This window comes from Phaethon aethereus, assembly GCF_964289735.1.
Source record: "Phaethon aethereus genome assembly, chromosome: 2".
Lineage (NCBI taxonomy): Eukaryota > Metazoa > Chordata > Aves > Phaethontiformes > Phaethontidae > Phaethon > Phaethon aethereus.
Genome location: NC_138582.1, coordinates 115,509,023 through 115,533,914, shown reverse-complemented (window position 1 = coordinate 115,533,914; position 24,892 = coordinate 115,509,023). Strand labels below are relative to the sequence as shown.

At 38.4% G+C, this 24,892-nt stretch overlaps 1 protein-coding gene across 1 annotated transcript in view; it reads left to right on the top strand.

Annotated features, from left to right (window-relative positions):
- The window catches only part of POU6F2 (POU class 6 homeobox 2), a 319,101-nt gene that overhangs the window by 61,578 nt on the left and 232,631 nt on the right, over positions 1-24,892 (top strand). Inside the window, exon 2 of the mRNA XM_082015100.1 lies at positions 184-355. Within this exon, the coding sequence (XP_081871226.1) occupies positions 184-355 (172 nt within the window). The remainder of the gene's footprint in view (positions 1-183; positions 356-24,892) is intronic.

The window sequence follows — 24,892 nt, the reverse complement described above, 5'->3', positions numbered from 1 at the left end:
ATCTGTAATAGCTCTTCACTTGACTGCAGCCAGCAATAACAGCAGGAGCAGCCAGAGATAAGAGAGAGAGAGTGTGTGTATGTGTGTGAGAGAGGGGGAGTGGAAGAGAGAATATACGCACACCAAAGCTGCCACTTTTTTTCCCCCCTTCACTCTTCCCCCCCCCCCCCCCCCCCATCCTAGGATCCAATGATAGCTGGACAAGTCAGTAAGCCCTTGCTGTCACTGCGGAGTGAAATGAATGCAGAGTTGAGAGGTGAGGACAAGGCAGCTACTTCAGACAACGAGCTGAATGAGCCCCTGCTTGCGCCTGTGGAATCAAATGACAGCGAGGACACTCCCAGCAAGCTCTTCGGTAAGTCTGTCTAGGTATTTCATTTCACTGCTACCATGTTGTCCGGAAGAGCAATCTCCCTCGTTCTTTTTTTTTTTTTGTCATCTTTCCCTTCCCCCCCCCGCCCCCCCTCAATTTTCTTGTAAGTATGAAGGAGTAGCTTGGAGCATGCAGGCATACAGCCCTCTGTTCCCATTGCAACTGGCTATCAGAATGACAGCGTCAGTCCTGAAAACTTTTGTCAACAATGAACTTATTTTAAGCAAGTTGCAGACATTTTACATTTTCTTTTGATCCATGGTCTCTAATGTGAAAAAATAGAGGGGGGAGCAATTTCTTGGAGTTTATCAACATTTATTGCATTATGTGCTGATGTGTCTCATATGCTACTAGCTTTTTCTAAGGCTGGATTAAACTGAAAAGTTATCATTTTATATGGTAAAGATAAAGCTGGCTGAAGAGAGCTGAAACATTCCCATAAACAATACTCTGTATACTGAGTAAACAAAGGCTACGAAGGGTATTGCACATGGAGCTATTTTTTTATTTTAAATTAGAAATGAAGTATTTTTTTCTAAAGCCTGTGCAAACATAAATTACCTTTTGAATCTTTATTTTAAATAGTATAAATTGTGCCAGATAAGTGTAACCTTTCACAATCAAAACAAAAGCAGCAAGAGTGGCACTCCAACACAGACATCTGTCATTCAAACGGATGACACCCTGTAAACCAACTCAAGCAACTCTGATCTCTAATCAGAAAAGGGAGCAGAGTTGTTGAGGCGCGTGCTTGAGTGATAGATGTTGATAGATGTCTGAGCTGGAGCAGCAGTGTATGGTACATACTGACATTTTGGGTTTAGAGGGACTGCTCTCCTGAAGGAGTTCCTTTTAATTATTTCAATTTGTGACTTGAGGCAAACCTTAATAGAAATGGAGCATATCCTTATTTTACATGATCCTATAGGTGGAAGTTGAAGGGGAAAAAAAATTGTTTAAAGGGAATGCAGCTTTAAGGAAGAGAGTGAGAGCCCATTTTCTAAGATTCAAGTTTTGATTTCATAATCTGTAAGGAAATCTGTAGCAGTGTTCAGATTTCAGTATTCCAGCTACGGTAAGAGCTGCAAGATTCTTTTAAACAAAAGAATACATGCAATTTTCTTTTAAAATGTTCTTTATTCCTTACAAAAAGATGTAACACAAAATGTTCCACTAAACAACTTCACAACAGATATGGGAAGATGATAATTAAAAAATCCTCAAATTTAATTTCTGGATTGTAGTAATGACCATTACTGAATATCATGTCCATTTTTAAGCACCCTCTTAGTAATCTTTGTTTCCATGGAAAGCATAATTTCCATTAGCAGTTTGAATGTTCAAAAAACATATAATAATTGTTTTAGTCCATTTCATCCAGGAAAGAATTGTAATGTCTAAAATTCAGAGGGCTATTAGTTGTCTACAGTAGTATAAATATCTTTAGCTGTGTTTGTGTATTTTTATTTGCTCAAATGTTTAGGGTGCGCCTATTAAATCTAGCAAGGCATATACAAAACAAAAAAAGGACTTGTAATTTGAGGGTAGTGAAATGTCTGTGTTTTAGCTCAGGCAAGTCTTGTAATAAAAGGCAGGGTATTTTTTTAGCCATTGTCATTTGGATGCTCTACGGTGATAGTGAAATATACGCAAACACTTTCATTAGAGTTGCTGTGTGGGATATAGAAATGATATGCAGCAATATCTTGTCTCCTCCTGAACCGCAAATATAATTTATGTTCCTAAAAGCACTAATGAAAAAGCTACAAATTAATGTATTATGCTGTTTATGTTGGTGAGTGTAAGATGTTTGCTAGCCTGGTTCTTATACTGCTAAAAAGATGTTTCCAACTAAACAAAAGTAGGTGAAATAGTTCAACCGCTTCAGTATGAACTTATGTAACACTTACTGAGGTTCTGTTACAATTATGACAGATGCTACAGATCTTTCAGCAGCAGCCCTTTGTCAGTTAATTTTAGTAACTTTGAGAACATAAAAGAAAGGACAGTGGGGCTATTTTGATACACTTGAGGATCAAACTGAGCAAAGTTAAAATAAAGATTATTAACCTTTGTCATGGATGCATCCGTTAAGATAGATTTGCAGTAAATATTTAAAATAATTAAGTGTAATTTTGTTTAAAGCTTTGATACGTAAATATGGAGCATTATTCTATAGCTGTTTCTCTTTGTTTAATGTTATGAATAGTGTGTTAGGAATGCATACTTTGGGCCTTTCTTTGCAGTCTCTAAAATTTAAATTATTTGTGGACTTACTGACATGATGGCATAGAGATTGCCAATTTTCTCCTCCAACTTTCCTTCATGTGATCAGAGATAACTTTCATTTTACAATACAACATTTAACACATGCTGTGTGAAAATTTGCCCAAAATCTGTTAAGCAGGAGAGGGAGGAGCATTTTAGAAAGTCAAGGGGAGGAGACAGGTCCATAGAGAACAAAGTTTTTCTACACTGCTGCTTTCACATTTTTTGAAAAATTTCTGAAAATCATGTACTGATTTAGTTGGAATGAATGACCAGCATTTGAGTGTCTTGTTGATGTTAGCAGTATTTCATGAGTCTTATTTTCATATAGATGAACAGAGTTGAATGATTAGATGCAAACAGCTTTCTTCTTTCTCACCAGATGCATTCTGCTTAGCTTCTGTTGATGGATGGGTTTATTTTTGCAAGAATCTGCATTGCTCACCTGTACCTTTTCTGAAAAGCCAACTCCTTTTCCACAAACTTCCTTGTTTTGGTATTTCACTGTGTGCCATAGAAACAATGGGTGTTTATTTTTGTTTTGGTAGCAGATAGCACAAGTAATCGTAAAAATTACACCTCTTAAACATCAGTCCCTGCTGCAGGTGAGGAAAGGGCAGGAGTACAATTAATTATGGTTATTTTTGGCTTAGGAAGAGATACAGTAAACTTTTGTTTTTCTTATGGGTCTTTGCTCCCAGGGTAAAGGAGGTGAATGCTGCAGCTCCTTGGGTCTTAGAAATACCAGCAAGAACTGGGATAAGTTCCTGATGATCTGACATAGCTCCCACCTGAAACTGGTGCACAGGTGTCTGGGAAGATGCACTTGGTCACTGTGCGCAGTTGTTACTGTGAGTGATGATGGGAGCAGCTGTGATTAGAGGAGTTGTGCTTGATTGCTGTTTGCCTGCTTGCTTTCTCTTGGTGGTGGTGGTTTTTGGTTTGTTTGTGCTTTTGTTTTGTTTCAGGTTGTTTTTGAAAGAAAAGGCTGTCCTGTAGTCTGGGGGCTTGCATCTCTCATCCTCCACTTGTGTGTTTATACCAGTGGAATTTTTGGAATCTGCATACCTGTGTGCAAAAGACTTTCGATACTGAAATCATGTGAAACAAGCAGGGAGTAAAGAACATGGTTAAAAATACTTTCTGAAGTGCAAAATGCTGGTAAAGGACTCTACCCTGAAACACATTAGTTCAGAAGTACAGTTTTGAAGCTGGAGTTAGCACAGCTACAGTGTTTCAGTTACAGAAATCCCAGCTTTGCTGAGCAGTAAGAGGTGAAATTGCTTTGCAAGAGATCTTGTTATGTTACATTATATTATTTACTCTGAAATATTTATGAATCAGTATCTCCTATTTTAAGCATATGATGTAATTAAGAAACAGAGAAACTGGATTTGGCGGTTGACATTCTTAGCGGTGTCTATACGATCAACTTGTATTACTCTGCAGTATGCTTCAAAATAGTAACACAGACCAAATGCCGTGGCTCTTGCTAGAGAAAGCTTTTGTTAATGCTAAGTAGTAGCTTCACCTGAATAAACACATTGGGATTTGATCCTAAGTTAGTTGATCCTAGTTGCCATTTTATACAATATCTTTAAACAAGTTTAGGATAAGTTATTAAATATTGGTCTGAAAAAGTCTTAGTAAGAAGAAAAAACACCTTCATGTTTAGCTGTGTAATATTATAACTGTTGAGATTCGAGAGTTGGTATAGACACTAGGGATAGGTCGTGCATAAAATTCTGTGTGGTAAAATCCCAGGAAATAAGTGGCTAGTCCAAGCATTAGAAGCCCCTGTGGGACTGAGGCTGGCTTTCGTGGAGTTAGCTGCAGTCCTTAATTCATCCTTAATTGAAGGTAATTTGTGACATAATTAGATGATGGCAAAAAGAAAGCCAGGAATGCACTTGCGTGTTAATGTGATTTTACTGAATTATAAAAAGTTGCTGTTTGAGTCGAGGCTGTAGTTCTATGCATCAAACTTATTGAAATAAATAAAGCTGTAAGTATATAGTGAGTGCGAGACCAAGCCTATAATTGTGGAACACAAGTGTTTCCTATTTAATAATTGCAGGACAGTAAAAAAAATTGACTGCTGACTTTTTTTGCTGGCAAGGTTTTGTTCCAGTGAAATTAAATCTTGGGTTTCCTGTGCTGGATCTGAAGACCGTGGTTTCATTTGATTCGCTACCAGTTTTTTGCTTTTTCGTAACACTGTGTACACTTGAAATACAGAGCGTGGATATGCAGGTTAAGTGACTCCGCACATATTTCCATAAACAAGTATTTATTTTCAAACCCCTCCATTGGCATTGGGATTTTGTTTTCCTGTATTATTACCCATGTTTTAGAGGTGCGTGCATCTTTCTATATAAGCATACACATATATGCTGTAGCGTAATGGGGTAGAAGGCGTTTCTAGCTGATCGTGTTTTGCTAGTAGATCCCTTGTATTGCTCTTTAAGGAAACATACACTATCCAACTTGTAATTTTTTTTTTTTTAAATTGGAGTTGCCTTGATTAGTATTTATGATACTGGAGTAATTTCGGTTACAAAGGATAAAGGACTAAATTGTCTTTTACCTCTTGAGACAGTGGTCTCTGCAGGTCAGAGCAGAGGTCATTGTCAGGTTGCTGTGAGGAAGCTCACATTATTGTCATTAACAGCATATCTAGCCTGTGGGGGGAGAAAAGACCTTCAGACTAAAAGCTTTCCTTTCATCAGTATATTTAAGGATGATTCTCGGTGTTTTGCTTATATCAAATTTTAAAGGCCTATAAGATCCCTGTCCAACAGGAACACTTCGATAAGGTTTGGTAATTTCAGTGAAAGGAAGTAATGTGTGTTTATCGCTCTTGCTGCTTTTTAAAGCTCTGTTCTGATAGAGAAGTTCATGGCCCAAATGGTCTCAATATTAAAACTGGTGCCACCTTTTAGATGTAGCAAATGTTTGAAATATGTTTAATCTGCATATAAAGGTTCACATAATTTTATTCAGTACTTTCCACGTTGTGGATGCTTTCTTCTGAGACGCTGTTGGTTATCCATACCATCTGTAAGGGCCATAGGGCTGATACTGCTAGTGCTTGAATGTGTGATACCTTTATTAAAGCAAGTAATCTGTGGATTAGGAGCAGTATTTCATTACAAAGACTGTGTCAATGCGGAATGTTAATGGGTGGCATGTTTACAAAATTGGGTCATTATATAGGCTTGTAAATCCATTTTCTAAAATGTAGTGGTGTCTTGCTCAATTAACAAGTAAGTTTTCAATGAATCTGAAAATCTGGCTATGTGATTGATTGTTATTTCGGAAGGATGTATTTGACCTGAGCATTTTAAAATAGGTGTTTGCAAACAGTTAGGGACTTGAATAACTACTCTGAATAATGTTCTTGTCTGATTCCTTGGCAGAGTTCTTGATGAAGTCAGTGTGGGATGCACTTCTGAACGGGGAGTAAATGCCCATTAAAGCCTAAAAAGTTGTTATGAGTGTTTAATCACAAAGGATGTTGCAATGGTAAGATAGAAAATCCATCCTTAGCTCAGCGTTCCTGCTGCACCTAGGTATTGCAGGTAGCTGAGGCAGTGGTGGCACTGATGCTGGCAGCATGTATTTTCCAACTCTGAGGAGACTGGAGTCTTACTGCTTTAATCTTTGATGAAAGCAATATTGGGCTGATGAAGGGCAAATATTGCAGCCCCACTTATAAATTCCTTTGCTTGTATGGAAATAAATAAGACTCTTATTGCTGTGCCCAAATTGTGACAAAGACAGCCTATTTCAAAAAAGCAAACAAGGAGCAGAAGCTATTTTGAGTATGGAGAAAGTTAATTGTGGGTCTTTTAAAGGCAATTCTGTTTCTTCTCATGGATCTCTAATTACTACTTTGCTAAATTTTTTTGAGCTAAGTGTATGTTACGTGTTTCTTAAATGAGGCTTGAAGTCTGATTTGTTGTATTTACATACAGAATAACTAGCATTAGAGGGGGAAGGAGAAAAAAGAATTAAATCCTAGTATGTAATTGGTATGACTGACAAATAGTTCATTTTTAATTAATTTTTCTTCTCCCTGTCTTTGAGGGAGAACAACAACCTCAATTTTCTTTGAGGAAAATAACAACAAACAAACTTGCTTAAAAGCAACGTAAATGACTGGCTGTTTCAAAGGGGACTTGCTGGCTACTAGGCAGTAAACAGGTAATTTGTGAAAGAACTGTTACTTTCTTTGATTGAGATCCTTGCTGGTTTGTGTTTTGAGATTAATAATAGATCAGACACTTCCACGTTAAAAAGGAAGAAAATGTAGAAAACAGAAGGAAGGAGAATTGGATGTTTCTATTGGACTTTACATGATTAAGCAAGTTCTCCATGGAAATGTGCAGGTGAGGCAGATGGAGGCGAAGTTAGATATGCCCAAATGTGCACATGGTACCACTTAACACCTCTCTTGATTTCCTTATGCTAAACAAAGAGATAGCAAGTGCTTATACCAAGCTGGCACCCTGTCAGGGGGCAATCTGTATAAAGTTTCCTGCTGTCAGGTTAATAAATTTTTAAAAAATATCCAAAGGCAGAGGTAGCTGCAGGAAGCTCATAGTAACAGTTGCCATTCTCCTGTGGATCATTTTTCTCTTTAATATCCTATGTAGCATTTGGTTTTACTTGTTGTGTTGTCTTCCCAGGTTTTGTTTTTTCTGACATTTGTGGGTTCTTTGTTTTAATTCTTTTTCCTTGCTAAGCTGTTTCTTCTGTTGCATCTATCACCTGTGGTCCTTTTTTTTAGAGAGAGATGGTCGGAGGATGGGAAGATCAGCTTTATGGCTTTCTATACGTTGATTTAATTGCATATTCGGTATATTAACGTTTCTTCCATTAATGGTTTATTTTCTGACTTTTTATGTGACTACAACTAGTGCTACCGTTAGTAGTACCAAAATAACATTATTTTTCTTGTTACAAAATTATTCCCGATGAGCTCAGTGGGAGAAGTTACATTAAAATGACAACTAAATGAGAAAATTAATGCTGAACAGAGGCAAAAGCAGAATAAAATTAAATGTGTCATAATTTGTGGGTTTCAACAGGAATATTATTTTGTCATGGAAATGGTTTGATATTTGTTAGTGTAAAGTTTCATTTTTCTCCTTTTCCGCTGTATAAAAATAAAAATCAATATCAGTATGAAACAAAGGAAGATTTGTATTGTGACATGTCCTCCTTTATGTTGTGATACTGCTTTGCTCTCGGAAGCGGGACTAAGCCCTTTTACTTTGAAAGCAGAGGTCATCTAGAGAAGAATAGTACCTCATCCCATCTGGCTAAATAAAACCTGCCATTCTCAGAGAGACTGAAATTGGGTTTGTTCTCCAGATATTCCAAGGATAGCTACATCCACTAAAGCAATTCACAACCCATGCCCCACCACTCTAAAATGTATCAGTTTAACAGGAAACTACTGCTTGTCTATTCCTAAAAGTAGTTTGCATTTTTATTTTTATTTTAGAATATACAAGAGGAGTTGTTGGCAGAGTGGGAGTTTTGTTTTTCTTATCAGATGTCCTTTCTTTTCAGAAAGGTAAACCATCATTTTAATTCCTGAACAGTTTGAAGTTGTCTTAAGGAAAATGTTATGTTTCAGAAAACAGAGCAATCATGCTACTGGAAAGTGATTACAAAAGTTAAATATATATATTATTGTATTGTGTGTGTGTATATATAAAAAAAAATTATCAACCAGTGTGACTGGAATATGATGTTAAAAAAAACCGTTGTAAAAAAAAATTCCATGTTACTCTGAAGATTCAAATGTTACACAAAGAAGAAATAAAGATGATCTTATAAGAACAGTATTTGCTACAGCAATCTATCATTAGATTACTTATTTAAAAACTAGCATTGAGTTTATAGACATGCATTAATACTAGCTTTTAAAAACTTCCTTGTGCTTTTTGGTTCAGATGGTGGTTGTATGGTTTGACCATTAGAGATTCCGTTATTTTCACTTTCTATCTCAGTTTCCTATCTGACATAGTCCTGCTTTTTAAGATCTTGTTTTCAAATTGTTGAATAAAGAACTATTAGCAGGCAGTTGCCTTCCAGCAGAAGATTAAGGAAGTCCTCTCCCAGACCACACTGGTCACACAGCCTAGTCTGTTATTCTCATCACAAATGCCAAAGCTTGTAAAATAGAGGGTCAATAAAAACAGAAGTGCCGTTCCTTCTTTCCTTTCTGCCCCTCTCCTTCCTTACGGACAGGTTTGGAGCTATTCCCCTCTCTTCTTATGCTTGTTGGTGTGTGTGTACAGCTGGAAACGTAGACAGCTGTGCACGGGCAGTTGTTGCTCGGGTCTAGTCAAGTGCATTTTGCGTCTGTGCTGTCGAGGTGTGCTTTAGGTTTCTGTGCTTTGTTTGAAGCTTAGCATTTGCGGGGGGGTTTGTTCCTTGAAGAGGATGATCCAAAACCTGTGTTTAATCAAGAAGCCAGAATTGCTTTTCAGTAAATATACCTTAAGGCATGCTTTAATATATTGTGCTATTAAGTATGTGTAATTATTTCTTGAGATAGCAGAGTATTAACTGGAGAGGAGGAAAGATCATTTGAATTCAGTCTAATCTCTTGAGCAAATACAATATGGGCCAGTTTTTATATTTTCTTTTGCATACAATTAGGATTTATTCACATGGTGTAGAGATGTCATGTTTGCTCAGGGATTTGAATAAACAAAAGCCACATCCTGACAGGTCTCAGGTGACCATCCATCACATACGCAGGAAGACTATGTATTTCAACGGGGTATTCGTCCTATCAGTACTTGCATGCCAGTCTGTGGCCTCCACCTCTCTAACGTGGTCACTGCTCTACAGCTTCCCATGTTCTGGAGCTAAAATCAGCTAAGCAAACATGGTGACAGGAAGGAGCAGCCACTCTGTAATTATGCTGCCTTCATATTTAACAAAAGATGTATTACTGAGCCAGTCCCAGGTTACTGTGCGTTTCTGTTACGCTGTGCAGGTATGTGTACATATTGCCAAGGCTCTGCGATTCCACCTCTGCTCTTTCGCCACGGGGAAAGGGGTAGCAGCTGGGGCAGGAACGGCATCTGACCCGCTGCGGGCAGAGACCTTGTTTCTGTGTTGGAACCTATGTAAAGCTCCCATAAAGGTGGAAAAGTTTTTAGGGCATGTTTATGGTAGAGCAGATTATCATAATTAGGCATTCAACAATAATTATAGGCCATAAATGGTCGTTATTACAGAAACAAATACATGACTAGTGATCGTGGGGAGGGGGAGAAATTGGACAGATATGAATGAGCTCAAAGGTCATTGTAAATGTACAGGCTTGATATCTCTCCTCCTTTCTTATGCTTCCTTGCCTGAAATCATAAATATTTGGGACTGCAAGTCACAAATCTCTCCAAAGGAAAAACGAAATTTACAACTGGAAGAAAGCAGAAAATGAAAATACTTTAAAAATACTTTTTCTACTAATTGAGTATACTTTACTCTCATAAGCACAGTAAATTTCATTACAATATCCAGCAAGAAAAGCTCTTGCATAAGTCATTTAAGTTGCAGGCTTTTTCCCTGGTATGAAGACTGTGAAGGAAACTCTTGTGTGGCTGTGTTGCTGGGATTTGATGCATTGCTTTCAGAGTCTCCTTATTTTAACTGCATGGATACAGCACAGTGAACCTTCTCATAACAGTTGCTGACAAAAAAAAATAATCTTTCAATCAGCAGGTCCTGCTTGCTCTCCCCCAGCCCCCACTTCTCTTTGCTTTTATGAGGCAATGAATAAAAGAGGGACCAGATGATGCAAAGGTTTACTCAGATGAGATGTCCTAGTCAATGAGCAACTTTGGATTTGCGGGACTCCGGCTTGTGACCTGGACCTCAAAGGGATTGGGTTTGGGGGCTGAGCCTTTCTCACATCACTGTTATCTCATTTGTGTAAAATGATGGCTGGTGTATTTTGAATAGCACTTTACATATTTCAGGCTTACACGTGGCGGCAGACCCCTGTCTGGTGTAAAAGCTGATGCACTTTTGGCGTGTTACAACACAGTGCATCCTCCTAGCAGCAGCAGTGCGGCTGGCCAGGGCTGTACTGGATAGGGAGATGGAGGGGTGGAAGCAGGGTTTTGTTTTGTACTCTGTGTGAAAACTCGGGAGCAAAACATTCATACTTATCAGAAGGAGCAAAATCAGGCCCTTTCTTGCAATGATTTTAAAAAACCCCAAAACTCTAGGCTCTGGTCAGGTTTTTGGTTATTTTTAATAACCCATTTTTATGGTTTTGTATTCTCTGTTCTGTGGGTTCATATAACTGCTGAGTTTCAAATCAGGTTAAAACAGTTTAAAAAAAAAAAATCAGGTTCCCTAAAAGACAGCTTACTGCTGACTATTTTGTTTATATCTGATATTTCTTATGGTATTCAGATGGTTGTAATAGACTAGCACAAGAGCTGCATGTCTTGTCATCTGTGCTGTATCAATATGTTTTTATAATGATACAATAACCTGAACCCTGTAACAGTTTATGATCCATTTGAGAATTCTTATGGATTCTCAGAGTGACGGAGACCTGAAAAAAGAACTTGACTGCTTTCGCAAAACTGGTGCTGTGACAGGAAAAACTAGTGCGCCTGTGATTTAGTTGCTAAGGAATCATATTGATCTGATTCGTCATTAAACTTTTAAGTTTGAAGAAAAAAAACCCCCACACAATCGAGGTGGTTGAAGGTGGAAAAAACAGTGATGTGATTGTGAGGGTCTGCAATACAGGTATACTGTGCCATACTACTACTGATATTGATTTGTTATGATTAATAAATATGATTTTATGCATTACCCATGCACTGTATCTATAATAGTGCTTTTTTTAGAGCAGAAGAAAATTGCTTCTTGCTCTTTATTTTTCATTGACTATTTTTAGTCAATGATAAATAAAGAACTTTAACAGCAGTCTGAATGCAGGAAAGACAGGACTTTAAAACAGAAACGTAGCTTTAATGAATAACCACACAGTGAACTACACGCACACAGCCATCTTAACATTTGTAATGGTGCTAATTTCCTACTGCTTTTTAAGATATGCTTCCACATGAGCTCTCAAAAACCATAAAAGCTTGGCATGTAAAGTAAATTGTTTGTCACTTGCTGACGACCTGCCATATTTATTGTCAGGAGAAATGGACATTAGTTGGAAAAGCAGTTGTTAAAGGCCAAACAATTTTTAAAGACGGCAAAGATGTGCAAGGGCTTTCCTTTTTCTAACAATGAGCCACCCCTTCAGACATCAAAAGACAAGATAATAAGACACTTCAAGCACAATTCAAGATTATATTCAACATCTAAAGGCTCATCTCTTGTCAGTTTGCATTTACTCTCCCAGGGATGTGATGCTTCTATCATCATTCTGTCAAGAGGAGTCTGGCAGAAGCGATGAGGGCCCCTCATTTCACACACTTAGTGTTTTTTATCAAATAGCCCATGCTCATTCTGATTCAGCCAAAATGGAGGGATAATTTGAAGAAGGTCATGCACAAGTACAAAAATCTTGTGCTGATTTGTGTGATTAGAAGGCATTAAAATTGCACGTTTATGTTCATTCTGAGATGTTGTGTCAGTTTATTTAGTAATGCGCTGTTGAAGCATTAAAAATATTTTTTAAAGAAAAAAGGAAGTTTCCTTAAAATGATATACACTCTATTATTTAGCAAATATTTTGAACAGTGAGCTATTTTAAATGCCATTGTTTTAATATAACCTCAAAATGCGATCACATCCCTTTTCCTCTTTGAGTGGGATGTTCAAGAGCTCCAGGGGAGAAATCTTGGCTCACTCAGACTCGTTAAGATTTCACTCAAGGATTAGGAGGCTGAATTCAGCATAATATCAATACAAATGGAATATTTTTAACAGCTTATGTAGACATACCTGAGTACAGACTAAAATAGTACAGCACCAGTAGGGTTACCTAGAGATATCATTTAAATGATATCACATGAGATCTTTGATTTTGCACATGGGTGTTTTGCACCCTATTTGTATCCCATTCAGTTTTGTGTGGGCAGCTGTTGTCGACCATATTCTTCTGGAAACCAGAGTTGTGATAATGTGCACTGCCTGAGGACATATTTCCAGTCTCTCCCTTCCCCTTTTCATTCTGCAGACTTGTAATATGGCATTATATGTGCTATTCATTATAACTTTTTCAGAATTGAGGGGCAGTTGTTCTGTGTTTTGGAGAGTCCTAAAGGAAGGAAGGGGATGTGACCTTAGAAGCAGTTCTTTTGGTGGTTGTTTTCATGGGGCTTAAGTTAATGACGAAAGTACATCAGCATGATGAAAGACAGCATTTGAAAAGCAATTTTATTAATCCTAGCAAAATAATTTGGTGTGACAGTGTTCTCAAGTAAACCATAATAATGTCTGTGGAACAGTGGTCACCAAACTTTTTTGATTGTAAACTTCTATCAGCTACAAGCCTTTGAGCATGCACCCCCAATATATGTATATTTATAAATAAATTATTTATATGTACTACTGCAGTAATATGTACATCTTAAAGTGTAAACAAAAATAAATATTAAAAAAAGGATAAGATCAAGATGAAATTAACATTATTTTTAAAAATCTTTAAATTTTATTGGGGTACAAAAAAAATTTTTCTCCCTGCACCCCAATGGATTGTCTTGCACACTCCTTAGTGTGCGCACACCCCACCTTAGAGAACACTGCTGTAGAGGACCAAGGACTGAAATGATAATAAGTAAACTGCCTGTCTGTCTATGTGCCTTGGTGCTCAAAATCCTCATTGAAACTGGTGGTCCAAAAGCTGTATTTGTTTTCACATCTGCTGTCTTACCAAATGCAATGTGGGTCCCCCAAAGATGAGCGAGGGCAGAGTTTAGCTCTTTGCAATTTCAACTGCCTAAGTAAACTCAAGTCCTGAGGAGGATATTGAATCTGTTTAAAATGTGCAGTCACTTTGCTTGTACAGGCTTCTAGCTTTTCAGGAAAGAAAATAAGACTGGTGCTTTAAGCAAGCTTTTTTTGGCATCTCTATTGGATGTCACGAATGAAACTCTTCTGAGGGTTTCTTCTGTGGTACGTATTATTTTCATGTCATCTGGATCTTGCCACCTCTTTTCTTGGCATTACGCAGCTCTTTTTGCTAACAAGGGATATGAGGAGCTGACAGGGAGAGACACAGAAGGGTGATATGGAGTAAAATTGTTTCCCTCGTTTCTGACTTCTTTGATTTAAGCAACAAAAATAAAAAAAACAGGTTGTGCTATCGGTGTATCTTGTGCCTGAAGCAGGCTTCAGTATGCAAACCATACATGGACCATGTAACATGGGGAGGGAATGGGGGTCAGGCATCTTCATCTCCCATTGAAACCAATGGGATGTGAAGCTGTTTAACCCTTCTTAAAAAGGAGCCACTGCTGAAGGACTCGGTTGGAGCTGCTCTGCATTTTGAATCGGGAATTTATCAGCTCTGAAGGAACTGTGAAGGAATGTGTTTGGTTTCGTGGGGAAAAAAAACCCTCTGCTCTATGGCTCGCCTTTGCACAACACTGAAGAAAAGGTAACCCGCAATCACGGTGCGTTCCAAGGGTTTTCACCAGACAAGAAACCACAAGGGTATTGGAAAGCTGTGAACAAATTGTCAAAAAGACAGATGGAATCACTGACTAACCTACTGGTAAGATACGCTAACAACTTCCACCTCAGTGGTATGGTATTTCTGCTACAGTACAGAGTGACTTCTCAAAGGAATTTGTTCTCCTATACATGTAAATGCCTTTGTGTATATAATATATCAATGTAGTGTGCAGTCTTTCAGGGAACTTCTTATAAGAAGTGAGTGTGCATTTAAAGAGCTGCAGATGGTTAAACTGCCAGACTGTTATGTCCAGAATAAACAGCATTTTTTGCTCCCCCTGAAAAAGCTTTCCTGCTTTATTCATAAGGCCTAGCTATATTCAGAAATTTGTCATCTTTCTGCTGAATTATTCTGAAGGAGAACTTATGGCTGTTTCCACATCAGTGTGATTCTTTGTGCATCCACTTCTGCTCTGTTCTATACTGTCCCAGACTGTCCACTGGAAAACCAGCATCCTCTGAGACCGAGTGGGGAGACAGGGAGATGCTTCCGTTGCAGGATGCTCACTGTCAAAACGTTAAGGAGTGGTAAAGGTTGAAGGGCAAATATGACCAAAAGGCAGCATGAATGTAGTTGTGCAAGATCCATAGTACAACTGGAGAGTGTAAGTGGTCTCTCTAAATGGCTTGTATTCTGAACAGAATTTGTTTCTAATAGGACAGGATTTACTTGCTGGGTTTTTACCAGGTCTGTGCATTAGCTCAGGCTTGTTTCATTACCATCTCTTTCAGTAGAAGCATATGGGCTCATATTGATGCTGGTTGCTAGGTATGTATCACTAGCTTGGTGAAGTTGCTCCCTGGTATTTATGTTCCAGACCAGATCATGAAATGCTGTGGTGCATGGAGAGGGGAGGGAAGAGTGACTGCAAAGTTACAGGACCCCCAAGTATAAATTCAGCTATGCTTGAATCCGTCCTAGCTTGTGTATCTTCCTTACTCAGTCCCTTCATTGGTGCTCTAGGATGCTCTAGAAACTCGGGCTTCTTCCCCTGTGCTTGGGCATGTTGTCCCTCTTCTCAAGCATGAATGTGCAGAAAACAAACACTAGTAACAAATACTGTTAAAGGTCTGTAAATTGTTTTCCATCTGCTCTCAGACCCCAAACTATGGAAGTTGTAGAGATACATGCAGGGAAGCTAATGCAGATGCTCAGTGCCAGCAAACAAACCAAGCATCCCCACATTGAGCAACAACTCCTTAAAAAAGTATTTAAACTGTAGCTGTTTTGCAGTCCATTGGAAACATTCACAGTAGGATCCAGGAAATGAAAATGGATCCCCATAAATGAAGATAGAGGAGCCACTATGTTTAAGGCACTATGGATGTGTTTTATCTTTCTACCTATCCTCCTACAAGTAACAGGGATAGGTAGTAGCTTTTGCTGAAGTAATTATATTGATTTACTCTGTGCTGCGCACCCAGCTGCTTTCTGAACCACTCTCTAAGCTGTTCTGGCGAGAATTACCTGGTACTTTAGAGAGAGCATCATGTGATAGACCGAAAGTTCATATGTAAACTTATGAGAAGGAAGACTGCAGTTGCTGTACATGAATATAGTGTTTTTAAAGCTTAAATATTAAAACCTGAAGTTTTGTTAATTTCAAAATCAAACGGAAAAAGCTGGAATGGCAAATTGGGTATCAGTTTTGCATTTTCAGTGTACACAAAGGCATCTTTCACCCAAAGCCTGAACTAAAATGCAAAGAGGCTGGGAGGAGCATGCACTTATGTAAAGTAAGTGCCTATTTAAGCTCTTGCACAATGAGACTTGGAGTAATTCTGTATGCTTCTGGGTTAGTGTTTACATGAGTTGACTGTGCATTGTTTTCATGGGTAAGTGGAAGTGAATAAGCATGCATAAATGTGTTTCTGAAGATACAATTCAACCTTTTCGTGTTACCATTCAACTGTGTTTCTTTTTAAACTGTCTTTGACTGTGGCATCTCCTCTTAGAAAATTCCTGCCCAACAAGCAGCTCATTAAATCATTGATAAGATTCTGCTGAACAAACACTGGATAACACAAGATATCAGTCCCTGACAAGCACATGCACAAAAAGTTGCACTTACGCAGTTTTGTGAATGCTTTTGTGGGTTTTCTTTTGAAGTGAAGCTGTTGTTCAGGCCTAGTAGAATTATTGAAATTATTGGACTAGCAACTAAATAATTAATGAAACCTGTAGCTATAAAATAAAATTTTTGCATTTTAAAAATCATTAAGATATTTCTTAAGTATATCTCACTCTCTCCCCTAAAAAGACTTTCACCAGCTTTTACCTCAGAGGCAGGAGGAACACATGGTAGCAAACTGTAAAAAAGCAGCAGGAGCTAGTTATGCAAATCCCTCTGTCATTGCATCCTTTGGTCCCTAAAGGCCAGCCTCTGACACCAGAATTTAAGCCATACATCCCTGAAAAACACAAGTACAGAACTGTTCAGTTTTGCTGAGGAAGCTCAACAGGTCTGAAATAGGAAAAACCATGTGCTAATATTGGTCAGGTACAATAGCAGGTGTTGAAGACTGTCTTCTCATTTGTACTTCGCAAATTGTGAATAATTTCAGTGAATGCTGGAATTACTTGGCAATATTACATTTCTGCTATACTTGTTTGTGTGTAGGAAGACATACCACAATTTCTGAAGGATGGGAAAGGTGCTTTTTTGGAGGTGGCCAGTCCATGATGAACGTGTTCGATGTGATTGTCTGCAGGTTTCAAGTGTGTAATCCAACCCAGAAGTGACTTCAGAAAGTGCCCTCCCCTTTAAATGATTCAGAATATGTTACAATAAAGTTAGTTAAAAGTCAGTAAAAACAAGTGACACTTTTTTTTACTTCTTTTAAAGGGCACACCTTTAAAAAGTCAGTCGATAGGAATTAAAGTCTTAAGGCCTATCAGCTAGAATTGGTCAGACAAAATGAAGCCTCTTTAATATCGTTACAAGTATTTCTTTAATTGTTTTTGATTAGAGAGTCTTCTTGATTCCAGCATGAATTAGAGGGTGACACATGAATGCCTTGAGACTGGCTCTCACTCACATTCAGTGAAGCTGAGGTGCTGGTGTAAAATAAAGGGATAATGGAATTTTGAATGTAGGTGTTTCTCAAGTCACCTATATCCCCTAGGTAGGAGGGGTTTTTAGTACTGTTCTGTTTTATTCCTTTAATTGCAAAGGACTGTATATAGAGGCAGAAGCAGCAAAGACTGGCTACTTGTCAGTCTTCCAGAAAGGCAATTTGGTTTAACTACTTAGTATGCCACAAAATAAACAGAATATATGGGGAGAGCTGTTGCAACACTGGTAAAATGCTCAGTGGCCTTTCTTATTCACATGCCGTGATACTGGTTCTGAAATAACTCTCCGATCTTTCCAGTCCAACTTGCTTTTTCTTAGAGAATTGTCATGTAAGTGCAGATAAGAGCCAAATCTGCTTGTTTAATGAGAGGTGACAAATGACAGTGGATTCAGATAGAACGTATATAAATGTCTCTTCCTGCTGGGAAGTACAACTTATAAATGTAGCGATTCTGAAACAATCAATAGTCATTTAGGAATGATTTTTTTGTAGATCATTTTGCTGGACTGCTACTGTCCAAAGAGGGGACTTCTGTGATGCACATTAGCTGCTGCCAATGTTGCATATTTTAGCTGCAAGAAGCATGGTGGTTTACATGATCTGTGCTTGTTTACTAGGCTTTATTCTTCTATGATGTAATTTTAGTTAAAATCATATTCATGCATTTCAGACAAAGCAGGACCAAAAAACACCATCAAAATATCTCAACTTAATGGTCATAGCACTACCATGCTGCATTGCTTAAAAATTTTAAATAGGATCTGAAGCAATAAAATGAAACTCAATAACATGAATTGATAAAACACTCACCTCTCAATTTGCTTAGTTGCAGTTCATGGAAACTCCTACTCCAGACTCTGTGATGGGGACACGTGGCCTCTAAGTTGATAGAGAGGAGTTTTGCTGTAAGGATATGATGAACTGTCAAGGGAAGTTAAGGGAGGCTTGCCTAGGATGCTGACAATAAGTAATAACTCCAGGAGAAGCGTTGTGATCATCCTAACAGGTCCTAAGCTGCATACCAAGCAACACCTTCAGATGCTGGGTTGAGAGAGCAAGAGGTGCAAGGCAGCTGAATGAAACCCACAGGAGGATTTGGCATATTTGGAGACTGTGTCCAGTAAAGTGCAATGGCTGTACAGCTGAAGAAGTATTTACAATCTTTAAAGCCATCCTGTTCTTTAGGATGTGATCCTTCTCTTCTTGGGGAGGATTGGGACTAGGGAGGATTCTAATAAAAACTTGTGGGGTGATATTCCTCTCCCCTGTTCACTCATCTATAGGGTAGAATGAGCTCCTATTGCTAGAAGGAATATTTATTTATATTAATTTATTAAAGATAGTTTGTATCTGGCCTGTATTCCTATGACACAAAAGCTAATTTCTACCTAACTTCATTAAGGTAATTTATACCCAAACTCCATGTGTGTAAAATGCTTATCTCTGCAGGATGGGGATGTGTTATGCCTACTTAACACAGATCTACCCATGGTGCAATGCAGGAAAGACTTTTCTACTTTGGGATTATGTTTTTATCTCAAATGCAGCCCAGCAATATAAAACCCATAAATCCATTTATTTTTTATAATCATGTATTGCTGTAAGTCATAGTTTTAGCTGACATTCCCTACTCTTTATTGACCCGTTTTGTGAGATTTTGTAAACTAGCTAATAAACCTTTACTTTTGCTACTGTTAAGTTTAATACAGTACATTACATTCACAGCTGAAATAAAAACTATGGCTTAGATAATTAAAAATTGTTCAAACTGTTTTAACAATAAACACTTCGATATTTGTTCACAAACATACTTCTACATTACATCCTGCTCAACACAGGACATCTCTGATTCATCTTCAATGTCCCTTTTTAAAGCACATATTTCTGGGTTTGGATTTAACTTGTCTGCCTCAGGCAGTGCCAATTGCACTTTCCCATAACTAAGAGGTAAAAAGCCTATGTGCAGGAGATGCAGTTATCCTATGTATGTGTCATCTTTGGAGAGTAAGATGGCAATTTAGACCCTAGATGTTGGACTTTGTGGACGTTATGAGTCTTTTTGTTAGCCCAGACAATGGTGTGACTCTGCTGGTGATGGGCAATCTGGTGCAGATATCAATGAAAAGTTCTGTCCACCAACTTGTTGGGTGTCTCTTGGATGAGAAGAGTCTCTGCTGTGGATGAATGGTCTCGTGCTTGGAACCATGTTAATGAAGGGAAGTGTTTGTAAAGGAGTAATGGCATGTGATGGCCTATGATGCTGGGAAGTTGGAGTACAACAGTGGGGTACAGCTGTATCGGAATGAGTTTTAGGCTTTCTGATGGAGTATTCTGCTGCAGGCAGTGTAGTAAGAATGATTTGGGAAGACCAGAGACTGTCCTCACTGTCTGTCCTCCTATCAGGCAGCAGTGAGGCTGGCTGTTCCCTAAGAGAAGGTAAGGCAGAAGTGGAGGGTGACCCCCACTGATGGGTGCATCCAGTGGGGCCTTAAACCAGTTCCAAGGCCTACCCAGGGAGCTCAGACAGGAGTGAATGGAAATGAGGTCAAAGACAGGACTAGAGACAAGCTACAACACATGCATGAGAGTTTGGCTCAGGAGACAAGCTATCTACAGTGTAGATCCAAGGCTCATCCAGGAGGCAGGGTCAGAGACAGGGCTGGAGGCTGGTACAACTAAAATGCAACTAAAGCAAGGGTTGAATGCTCAGGAGTCCCTGACTCATGGGCCCAGGTTGTCAGAGTGGGGACATCAAGGCCTGTTGGTGCACTCATGGCCCTGACACCACCATTTTCTCACTGGCAGCTAGAGCTGAATTTTGAAGTGTCGTTGTAACTCTGTAATAAGCAACTTAACATTGTAAGCCCTGAAATGAAGCATATCTGGTACAGTCAGGTAAGACACTAGTGGAGCAGGTTTTGTTGCTCTACTCAAACCAGTGGTGCTCAGCAGTGGTGTACGTGAAGGTTATTCCAGCTAGGGGATGATGCTATTTTCATAATCTGTGTGGCGCAGATTTAAGAGAAGATGCTCTGTGAACTTCTCCATACTGGTTGATTCTATGAAGCTTGATGTGTGGAAGCGCTTTTTTCTGCCTACGACCTCAAGCAGTGGAGAAAGCTGCTTTCGTAGATCCTCATTCCTCAGCCTTATGAGTCTGTGAAGACTGATTGCAGTGTCTGTGTTATGACCTTGTGTAACAAATAGGTCTTACAGGTTTAAGCAAAGACTTCCTAGCTTCTGTAATTAACAGATTTTTGCTCTGGCAAAACTTTCTAACTCTTATTTTAATTGAAAATAAGCATGAACCGTGGATAGGAAAAACACTTTCACTCCCAAAATTTAGTGATGTTCTTCATACTCTTTGAGTTCTCCTGGTCTTTGGAGTTTTTGTGGAAGGCCTTTCAAGCTTATTGTGGAAGAAAATTTTCAATATACAACTTTCAAATGCAGGACCAACTCCCCAAGGATCTCTGCTGGTGGTGGCTGTGGAACACCACGCTAGTTCTGATTATTTCTTCTGTGTGTTAAACCCCAGTCATCTTTTACGGCTATTGTCCTTTTAACTAAAATAGTTAGGAAAACATGTTCCATTTGTAGCGTGTATAGGTTGATACCACTCTGCTGATAACTGGCTACGGTGAGTTAGTGGTGACTGTCAAAGGAATTAATCTTATGCCTGAGGCATATTAATGTGAGGTGCTAATGCATAAAAAAAGAAGTTAGTTGAAATTTACATAACACTTCTGCACCTGCTTGAATGAACTCTTACATTATTGTAGTGGGCTGCCTCAGTTCAAGTGCTTCAGCTTCTGCCATTCTCAATGGATTAGTAAAAATAATTGTGTGGTTTGACAGAGGAATTTATATTGTGTTTGAGAGTCTTTAAGCAAACACTAGAGAGTGAAAAATACATTCTGGACTTGGTGAGCTGTGCTGTGGGAAATGTAAACTAAAACAGTGATATATCTTAAGGAGTTGTTTCCCTTTCACTACTTGTGAAACACCTCCCACTTTAATCAATTGTGACTAAGATCTGTGGTGTAAACTAATGAGTGAAATTTATTAAACTGTAACTATCATGCAATATTTACAGAAGAATAAGGGAAAACATTACACTTTCCAGCGGTGAAGTTAAATTTGAACTTCAAGGATGTGCCCAAAAGCCAGCTTGAAACTCAAATGCTTATGGTTTAAAGAAAAGTACACCATTTTTCCTTGTGCATGTGTTTACATGACTTCTCAGTCATTGTGATGAGAGAAGAAAGTTGTCTTTATTAAGATGGAGATAGTTGAGTCTTCTAATGTCCTCAACTACTTATCTCCTTTGGCTTGATCCTTCTGATTAAGAATGCAATAGTTACTGATAGTGTAGATGTTGACTGTTAGATTCCCACAGCTGCACTAACTGTAATAGGCGTTGAAACGGAGTTATTATAACCTATACACCCAAGGGTCATATAGAAGAGAGAACAAAATGAGATGGTAAGGATAAAGCACTTGGTGTGCTCTAGGTTTCCCATTAAAAAAAAAAAAAAAAGTTACACAGCTTAGAGGTCAAATCCAGGTATTCAGAAGATAGTAATAGGGAAAGCAGAGCTGTGTTTGAAAGTGCAGCTGTAGACTTACTAGCTGAGATTATGCTATGAAATGTAGCATTTCATAATATTTTCATCACTTACAAGCATTTATCATTTTAAAATGGTTAATTTATTTTTCTTGAATTTATTTTTGGATTTCCTTGATGCTGTGTTCATTCCAAGTCACTCTGGACTTACACCAGTATTTTATATTTTAAAAATGTGATCTTTTTCTCATTTATAGCACATTCTATTTCTAAATTTTGAAGATTTCTTAAAAGAAAAAGATTAAGCTTCAGATTATTGAGTAGCATTTTATATAGTTAGGCAGATAAGCCTTGAAGATCAAGAAAATTACGAAAATTTTAACTTGTTGCTTGTGTATGTTAAATTAACATCAAATTTAATTACTCTTATTATCTGTATCATACTTTACAAACAATGCCCCTGATATTACATGAGGACTCTCTAATTAAACCAGAGTTAAACCACTTTGGGTGACTCTGGAAATATCGCAGGCATCCTGGAGAGCAGACAGGGTTTGAGAAGTGATGTGTCTGGGAGTTGTCTGCTCTGACTCAGTAGATTATGATTACTTATTTCTTTATGCTGTTAATGAACTTGGTGCTTTGGGGATATGTACCAGGAGCAGTCATAGGTTTATCAAACAGACACGGTTTTCATTCTGGTTCTAGCACTTACGACCACATGTGCTCATCTTTTAAAGGCAATCCTCTATTATTACTGTAGTCGATAGTTTTTTGTGTACTGCAGTACAAAAATTATTTGGCCTATATTTCTAATAAGGTATCAACTTGTAATTCTGAGTCTTAAGTACCGTAGTTGTATGGTTTAAGTCTCTCTCAAAACCTAAAAAAACTCAAACAAAACCCCACAAAACTAATTAAAAAACTACCCACACCCTGCAAATAAAAAAACAGCATTGTTTTCAGTTTTTTTAGTATGCAAGACACCTCATTAGGCAAGTGTGGTCAGTGGCATCAGGGCAGCCTGTTGAAGCAGTGGTAACAGGAGTTAGAAATTTGGGGTGGTGAATCTCTGAAAGCCACCTAGTATTCAAGGCAGTAGGAGAGGGAGAGTTGTATGAATAGCGCACCCCACAATACCCATCTTACGGAAATGAGAGACGTAGACCAGCTTTAGGCCTGAGAGTAGGTTTTGTTTAGACATGCTTTGTGTGGGATACTTCTCACATACCTGAGGAAGAAGTTTTCTGTACCTAGTGTTGTTGTTGGTCCAGGGAGCATCTGCAGTTCTCAGCCTTGAAGACTGAATGCACTGACTGGTCAGACCAGCACAGTTCATGAGATGTAACCCACAAACTTGGTAAAAATCCATCAAGTATCTTTGTGTTATTCTGAACTTCTTACAAGATGGTGGTGGATTTCTTTGTGTTTTTATTTTTTCAGAGTAGGGTAGACCATACTGGTACATGGTTCTTGGCTCTAGCCACATTCAGTGCCAGCATCTGGTCTCTGTCTAGAGCTCAGCTGGCAGAGGGAGCCAGAGGCTAACGCTTAATTTTGCCCAAGCTTTTGTGCCTCTCAGAAGCTGTAGCTTTTGGCTCCCAGCTCTCTACTCGGCATGAATGCGGTAGAACTGGTCCCTGTAGTTCCCTGTTCCAGTGGGTTCTGTACCCTATGTATGCACTGATGACCCTTGTGGCAAAGTTACAATACGCTAAGGGTTAGCCTCTGAGCTCCTTCAGGTTCAAATGAAGCTCCCAGTGTTTTGAGGACTCTCAGCTTATGGAGTCCAAGTCCCTGGGCTGGATCCTGAGACCAGAAATTCCAGTGGTTTTCCCTAATACCTACAGGTATTCAGCCACGTGCTGCTGGGGCCAAGTCCCAACACCATATGCCACAATAACTGTTGTCACTGGCTGAACTTAAGGAAACCCACTGTGTTTAGCCTTCAGTGGGTCTTCAAAAAAATGTCATTCTGCATATCATGCACTGTTACTCTTTTAATAAATTCTTTCCTGATTTAAGATTAAAGATTTGTCAGGTTGTAAATTAATTATTAGCTTGTGTTGCTTTATAAAACAGCAGATGGTTTAATAAAAATCTACTCTCTAGCTGCCTTTGCAACATCTGAAGTTTGCCTTCTCGTGAGAGCAGTGTTATAGATATGTACAATGAGAAAGTGAGGTGCTATAGCAGTTTTATGGCTAGGTAAACAAACCTCCTTTGTCAGAATTCAGTCATCTTTAACAGCTGGGAGGTGATGCTTCTAGTGATGGTGATCACCTTCCAGATGATAGTACCTACTTATCCATCTCACAGTAATTTAAAGAGGAGCCCGCAGCTCATCCATCTTTTTCAAAGAGTTACAATGAATATTTGACTGTAAGAATTTAGCATTTACCCTTCATGGGTCAGTGGATGGGTTAGTCTTAAAGCATCTTTAAGGGAGAGATTATTCTAATAAAGTCTCTTTACACATAACATACTGTATTACTATTTCATGTTTCTTAAAAAAAAAGAAAAAACCAAACTGAGTAGCAGGCTATGTTTAGTAATAAGCTGTGTTTCAGACATAACATCCTCACAAGCTGGGGATGATGTGGACTTTTGTAGAGGGTAGATTAATGCAAATATTTCATTTATACCCTTTTTGGGGAAGATAGATAGCTGTAACAGGCTAACAGGAGGGCACTTGATTATTGTTTTGAGCCAGTGTTATTGGAGTATTCATCTTAAAGGCAACAATTTTTTTATAATCCTTTTGTTATTGCCTCATTTAATCCTAATTTTCATTAATTCATGATTTGTGTACAGAACAGTTTACCTTAAATTTGCAAGCCATGCAAACAAAGTGAAGTCTTAATCTAGCATTTCTTAGAAAAATGCATCAGTCATATTTTACATTGATTTTTTTTTACCAC